Source organism: Nicotiana sylvestris, chromosome 8, assembly GCF_000393655.2.
Source record: "Nicotiana sylvestris chromosome 8, ASM39365v2, whole genome shotgun sequence".
Lineage (NCBI taxonomy): Eukaryota > Viridiplantae > Streptophyta > Magnoliopsida > Solanales > Solanaceae > Nicotiana > Nicotiana sylvestris.
The window spans coordinates 178,045,149-178,052,992 of NC_091064.1; the positions used below are offsets into that span (position 1 = coordinate 178,045,149).

The 7,844-nt window shown below is 38.0% G+C and overlaps 2 protein-coding genes across 2 annotated transcripts; both read left to right on the top strand.

Moving 5' to 3' along the window:
- The first annotated feature begins 583 nt into the window (after positions 1-583).
- On the top strand, positions 584-1,934 carry LOC138876059 (uncharacterized). Its single transcript, XM_070154948.1, has 3 exons — positions 584-1,201; positions 1,319-1,396; positions 1,680-1,934. Exons 1-3 carry the CDS (start codon positions 584-586, stop codon positions 1,932-1,934), a joined length of 951 nt encoding a protein of 316 aa, XP_070011049.1.
- Positions 1,935-2,136: 202 nt separating this feature from the next.
- On the top strand, positions 2,137-4,480 carry LOC104244366 (uncharacterized). Its single transcript, XM_070154949.1, has 3 exons — positions 2,137-2,701; positions 2,824-3,051; positions 3,741-4,480. Exons 1-3 carry the CDS (start codon positions 2,137-2,139, stop codon positions 4,478-4,480), a joined length of 1,533 nt encoding a protein of 510 aa, XP_070011050.1.
- The last annotated feature ends 3,364 nt before the right edge of the window (positions 4,481-7,844 follow it).

Below are 7,844 nucleotides of genomic sequence, written 5' to 3' on the forward strand. Positions count from 1 at the left end.
AGGAAAGGACAAACGTCTTCTCAAACAATAGCTTGTGAAGAAATAGAGAATCAGGAAGTAGAAAATATCAACCCACGCGAAGTACCACCACCAGTCCAAATAGAGGATCAATTTGATGAAGTGACGCCAAGGACAACAAACAGAATCCTAAGGGATTATGCTATACTAGACCACTTCAACTGTGAATCTAGTGTCAGGAAGCCCCTAGTGGCAACCAACAACTTTGAAATTAGGACCGGCCTGATTCAAACGATCCAATAATATTGTATCTTTACTGGAGATTCAAGTGAAGATCCACATAGTCATCTAATTGATTTTTTGGAACTTGTTGAAACAGCTAAGTATATTGGAGTACCTCCTGAAGCTATCAAGTTAAGGCTATTTCCTTTCTCTTTAAAAGGAGATGCCAAGACTTGGTTGCGAAGTTTGCCACAAAGTTCCATTACCACATAGGATCAAATGACTAAGAAATTTTAAAACAAATATTTTCCCCTGCTAAAACCACAAAGTTAAGACAATACATATCAAATTTTGGCAGACTGACATAGAGTCAGTTTATCAAGCTTGGGAAAGGTTAAAAGCAATGTTAATAAAATGTCCACACCACGATATTCCTGAACATACGCAATTGTATATTTTTTATCTCGAGCTAAAACTCTCTTCTAGAAATGTGATAGATGCAGCTGAAGGAGGTTCAGTAATGGGAAAAACAATAGAGGAAGCGTTGAAATTGTTGAATGAAATTTCTGAGAATGCCATCCAATGGCCATCTGAGCATATAATTATCAAGAAGGCCGCTACAGTAAATCAGGTTGATGCTTTAAATATACTAACACAGTATATTATTTCTTTGGCACAAAAGTTTGAAACTTTTCAGGTGAATACACAACAACCAAGCCAATGTGAGGCTTGTGACATGTGTGGAGGAAATCATCAGAACCATGAATGTCAAGCAACCAATCACAATTATGAACATGTCAATGTCATCGATTACAAGCAGTATCCTTTTGGAAGTCTAATGGTACAGAAATACCTAGGATTTCAATGGAGCAATCCAAATGGTGCAGAGAACTCTCAAAGCTTCCAGAAGCAACAAATACAGGGTCTACCCGAATACCAGAATCCAAACATGGTTAATCAAACTTTAGACCTTATCAACAAGCAGGGCCCTATCAGCAAAGGCCTCAACAAGCTTATTCAAGTCTTGATGATCTTCTGTATAAGTATATTAAGGTCACTGATGAAAAGATGGAGAGCCAAAATTCATCCCTCAAATATATGGAAATACAGTTGAGCCAATTGGTAGCTCTTGTTTCAGAAAAGATTTAAGGTCCCTTACCAAGCAATACAGAGAAAAACCCAAAAGAGCACCTTAAGGCCATCACCTTACAGTCAGGTAATGAACTTGATGAACCCTAGGCAGACCAGTCAGACCAACAGATAAACAACGGTAAGAATGTTGAAATACCCTCTGAACCATCTGAAAAGAATGAAGTCAAGAAAAAAATATTGAAAAATTGACTCCTCTCCCTGTGACTATTCCCTTTCCACAAAAAATGAAAAGAGAAAAGCTTGACAACCAATTTGCAAAATTTTTGGAGATTTTAAAATAAATTCACATCAATATTCCTTTTACTGATGCTTTGTTACAAATGCCTTCATATGCCAAATTTTTAAAGGAAATTTTGTCAAGTAAAAGAAAATTAGAAGAAGTTTCTATGGTAATGCTTACGGAAAAATGCAGTGCTATACTTCAAAATAAGCTACCACAAAAACTTGGTGATCCAGACAGTTTTACAATTCCATGCACTTTTGGAGGAGTATATTTTGAAAAAGCACTTTGTGATTCTGGAGCTTCAATAAATTTAATGTCATTTTCTATATTTAAAAAGTTAGATCTTGGTGAAATAAAAGACACAAGTGTTTCTCTTTAGTTTGCAGATCAAAGTACTAAGAAACCTAAGGTAATAATTGAAAATGTACTCGTAAGAGTAGATAAGTTTGTTTTCCCTGAAGATTTTATAGTACTTAAAATGAAAGAATGTCCTAATGAACTAATAATTTTAGGTAGACCATTCCTTGCTACAGGAAGAGCAATTATAGGTGTTCATCATGGACAATTAATTTTAAGAATTGATGAAGAAAGAGTCATTATTTGATATGCAAAAGATACTAAGATATTCAGGAGATGAAACATCATCTTCATGTTTTTCAATTGACATGATTAGTTATCTTACATATGAATTCAAAGATGATCAATTATTTTCAGATTCAATGGAAAGATGCTTGATCAAATCAGGCACCACACAGGACGATGATCCCACCATCAGAAGAGAAGCTGAAATATTGGACAAAGATTCAGAAGAAGAAGAGATGAAATCCGAACAAGTTCAATCAAAAATTGAACTCAAAACTCTCCCTTCTCATTTGAAATATGTTTATCTTGAGCAAGAATTATTTCTAGTAATTATTTCATCTTCTCTTACTGCAGAACAAGAAAATAGTTTGATTAGAGTATTGAAAGCACACAAAAGAGCCTTAGGGTGGACTGTAGAAGATATTAAAGGGATTAGTCCGGCTATTTGTACACACAAAATCCTCATGGAGGATAGCTACAAGCCAATAGTCCAGCCGCAAAGAAGATTGAATCCAACAATACAGGAAGTAGTGAAAAAAGAGATCGAAAAGTTGTTGGCAACAAGTATTATATACCCCATTTCTGACAGCCCGTGGGTAAGTCCCATTCAGGTAGTACCAAAGAAAGGAGGAATGACAGTTATAAAAAATGAAATAATGAGCTCATACCTACCATGATTGTTACAGGATGGAGAGTCTGTATTGATTATAGAAGTCACAATGATGTCACTAGAAAAGATCATTTTTCTTTGCCATTTATTGATCAAATGTTGGAAAGAACTGCCAGATATGGTTTTTACTGTTTTCTTGATGGATATTCAGGATATAATCAGATACCAATTGCACTAGAAGATCAAGATAAGACAACCTTCACATGCCCTCATGGAATATATGCCTATAGGAGAATGTCATTTGGTCTGTGCAAAGCTCCTGCTACATTTCAGCATTGCATGCTGACATGACTGACAAATTTCTTGAAATTCTTATGGATGATTTTACACTATTTGGCAAAACATATAAGGATTGTCTTAACCATTTGACCTTAGTTCTTAAAAGATGTGAATAAACAAACTTAGTTCTTAATTGGGAAAAATGTCATTTTATGGTTACGGAAGGAATTGTTTTAGGACATAAAATCACTATTAAAGGGATAGAAATTGATAAGGCAAAAATTAATCTTATAGCAAGATTACCCCCTCCCACAACTGTGAAAGGAATTAGAAACTTTCTAGGTCATGCAGGTTTTTACAGACGATTCATAAAAGACTTCTCAAAGATTTCAAAACTGCTGACTAGCCTCTTGATGAAAGACACTAAGTTTGATTTTTTAGGTAACTGTGTGAAAGCATTTGAAACCCTTAAAGAAAAGTTATCAACTGCACCTGTAGTTGTGTCCCCTGATTGGAACCAACCTTTTGAGGTCATGTGTGATGCTAGTGATACAACAGTTGGAGCTATTTTAGGCTAAAGAAGGGATAAGATTTTTCGTCCCATTTACTATGCTAGTAGGACATTGAGTGAGACTCAAGTGAATTATGCCACGATAGAAAAAGAGTTACTAGCAGTAGTGTTTGCTTTTGATAAGTTTTGCTCCTATTTGATAGGAACCAAAGTCACTATTTTTACTGATCATGCAGCTTTAAAATACCTCTTAGCTAAGAAAGATGCTCGACCTAGATTATTAAGATGGATTTTACTTCTGCAAAAATTTGACCTTGAGATAAAGGACAAAAGAGGGACAGAGAACCAAGTAGCTGACTATTTGTCTAGATTAGAAAACCCTCCCCTTGAGTTTAATGAGATAAAAGAAGAATTTCCAGATGAACATATTTTTTCAGTTAACACAATTGTGACTCGACCACCCTGGTTTGCAGATATCGCGAACTACTTGGTTGGAAAATGGACACCACAAGATTTCTCTTACCAACAAAGAAAAAAACTTATATCTGATGCAAAGTATTGTCTCTGGGATGAACCTTACTTATTTAAAAATTATGTTGATAATATCATTAGAAGGTGTGTACCTGAAGAAGAGATGAATAAAATTCTATATCACTGTCATGATGGAGCAATTGGAGAACATTATGCAGCAAATCGAACGACTTTTAAAGTCTTAGAAGCCGAATTCTTCTGGCCCACACTCTTTAAAGATACCCGAGCATATGTAGCACAATGTGACAGGTGTCAGAGAACAGGTAATATCACCAAGAGAGATGAGATTCCACTGCAATCAATACAGGTATGTGAAATATTTAATGTTTGGGGAATAGATTTCATGGGTCCTTTTCCTTCTTCTCACTCTTTTGAATATATCCTTGTGGCTGTGAATTATGTGTCAAGATAGGTTGAAGCCATCCCCACAAGAAAGAACGATGCTCGTACAGTGTGCAATTTTCTTAAAAAAAATATTTTTACAGATTTGGCACACCGCGAGTCATCATTAGTGACCAAGGAACTCATTTCATCAATGGGCAATTTTCTTCTTTACTGTCAAAATATAATATGACACACAAAACAAGAACACCATATCATGCTCAAACTTAAGGGCAAGTTGAGGTTTCCAACCGCGAGTTAAAAAGAATTCTTGAAAAAACGGTTGGAATCTCAAGAAAAGACTAGGCTTTTAAATTAGATGATGCACTGTGGGTGTACCGTACGGCTTTGAAAACTCCAATTGGAACATCTCCATATAGATTAGTATTTGGAAAAACTTGTCATTTGCCTGTAGAATTAGAACATAAAGCTTTTTGGGCATTGAAAGCACTGAACTTTGATTTAACCTCCGCTGGTAATAAGCGATTTATTCAGGTTAATAAATTGGAAGAACTGAGATTAGGAGCCTATGAAAATGCTAAATTTTTTAAAGAAAAAATAAAAATATGGCATGACAAGTTGATCCGACCAAAGAGTTTCAAAATTGGATATTAGGTACTTCTTTACAATAGCCGACTCAGGTTATTCCCAGAAAAATTAAAATCCAGGTGGACAGGTCCTTACAATGTTACAGGTGTTACTCCATACGGGGCAATTTGTGATGACCCGACCAGTCGTCTCATGAGTTACCGCTCTGTTTCCCCCATTTCTGCTTTTATATGTTTCGTTATCCGTGTTTTATGTGGTCGAGTTGATTGGTTTGCGTTTGGTGTAGTTTTGGTAAGAAATGAGACACTTAGTCTCTTTTAAGAAAGCTTAAGTTGGAAAAGTCAATCGGATGTTGACTTATGAGTTAGAGGGCTCGGATGTGAGTTCCGATGGTTCGGTTACTTCAGGAGGTGATTTGTGACTTAGGAGCGCGATCGGAATGAGTTTTGGGGTTGTAGAGAAGATTTAGGCCTAAATTGGCGAAGTTGATATTTTGGCGATTTCCGGTTGATAGGCGAGATTTTGACATAGGGGTCGGAATGGAATTCCAAGAGAGTCAGTAGGTTCGTTGTGTCATTTGGGATGTGTGTGCAAAATTTTAGGTCATTCGGACGAGATTTGATAAACTGTTTGATCGAAAGCATAATTTAAGAGTTCTTGGAGTTCGTAGGCTTGAATCCTATGTTAAATTGGTGATTTGATGTTGTTGTAAGCATTTTGAAGTGTTGAACAAGTTTGAACGATGTCATGGGATGTGTTGGTACGATTAGTTTGAAGTTTCGGGGGTCCCGGGTAGGTTCCGAGATGTTTTAGGCCGAAAATCATAGCTGTAGCAGGTCCAGGAGGGTTGTAGGCCTCGGAAACCATCCGCACGGTCCGCACAAAAAGAAGTGCGACCGCGGTATGTGCTTTGCAGAGCGCAGAAAAAAGAGTGCGGCCGTGGTGGGGAACGATTTGCTGGTCCTATGTCGGAAGCTTATATCTTTTGATCTACAAGGAATTTCGAGATGATTCAAAAATGAAAGTTGTAGCCCTTCATGTCTAGCTTCCAGAAAGGTAAAGATATCGCAATTTGGACATATGTAGCGAAAGTTATGGCCAAAATACTAAAGCCTATCACTGCAGTGGAAAGCTGTGCGACCGCAGTCGTTTTTGTGCGGACGCACTGGTTTTTTGCGGACCGCGGTCGATTTTGTGCGGTCCGCGTAGGTGAAAATCTGTGGGGTACTCTATAAATATGAGGTTTTGGGTTTTGTTTGATATTTTGACGTAGAGAGCTCGGATTTGGCAATTTTTCAAAGGTTTTTCAAGAAATTCATCGGGGTAAGTGATTCTAACTCAGATTTGGCTAGATTACATGAATCTATCGTTGAATTCATCATTTAATTCATGATTTGGGATGAAATTTGGGAAGAAAATTGTGAAACCTTTCAAAAATATAAAATGATGATTTTAAGGACCAAATGGTATCGGAATTGGATAATTTTGGTATGGTTAGACTCGTGAGGGTATGAGGATTATGAAAATGTAAATGTTACCCCATTCCGAGACGTGGGCCCTAGGGATCAGGTTTTGCTAATTTCGGGATTTTTGATATTTTTTGAATGTTTTCGCTTGGTCTTTGTTCCCTTAGCCTATTGTGATGTATTCGTTCTGATTTTGGATAGACTCGACGCATGTGGAGGCCGATTCGAGGGGCAAAGGCGTTGCGAGCTAGAGAATTAGCCGGTTTGAGGTGAGTAATGATTGTAAATGATGCTCTGAGGGTTTGAAACCCCGAATTACACATCGTAGTGCTATATTAAGGTGAGACACGCGCTAGATGATGAGCGTGGGGTCTTTTACTACTGGGGATTGAGACTTGATCTGTCGCGACTGGTTATTTTACCGCGTATTTGACTAAAACTTATTTGTTGTCATCATTATTTGGGGCTAAGTGCCATATTTGGGCGTCGTGCTAACTATTTGAACCCTTTAGGGATTTTTGCTGATTTTCCTCACTATACTTGTTAAAAATCGTATCATCGCTCATGTTTCTCTCTGTTTTAAACGATTCGAGCCGGTTTTGTCATACTATTCCTAAATGAGAGGAATTTGTGGGCTGAGATCCCTATCTTCTATTATTGTGCCCGAAAGGCTGTGAGGTTAATGACTGAGAGGGGTTGAGAACCCAATGGTGAGGATATTATACATGTTATGGATCGGGCTGCACGCCGCAACAATACTTATATGGATCAGGCTGCACACCATAACAATATAGCGCTTGGGCTGTAGGAGCCCCTCCGGAGTCTGCACACCCCCAGTGAGCACAGTCGACTATCTTTATGGATCGGGCTGCACGCCGTAGCGATGTACAGATCGGGATGCACGCCGCAACGGTTATTCTGATTTCTGTTATTATGAGAGATATATGAGTCGAGAGCCGAGAATGAGCACCAAGTGATGAGAGTGAGCCCGAGGAGCCGATATTGTTCTAAGTGATTGACACTGTGCTCGAGGGGTGGATTTCTGTTTGTTATTTACCTACTAAATTACCGGTATACCTGATTTAAAGAGATTTCAATTGCCGTCTTCACTGACTTACTGCTTTAAGTGATTTTTACTGCTTGATATAGAATTGCTTTGTGCCTTTACGTGTTTTTTTGCTTTCAGCCATTATTTATGATTATTACTCACTGAGTTGGAGTACTCACATTACTCCTTACACCGTGTGTGCAGATTCAGGCATCGCAGAGTCCGCTCCTGAGTGCTGATCCTCCCAGTCCAGGTAGTGTTTTCGGAGACTACGAGGTAGTTGTTGGCGTCCGCAGCCCCGTGCCTCCCTTATCTTACTATTTTCATGCCCT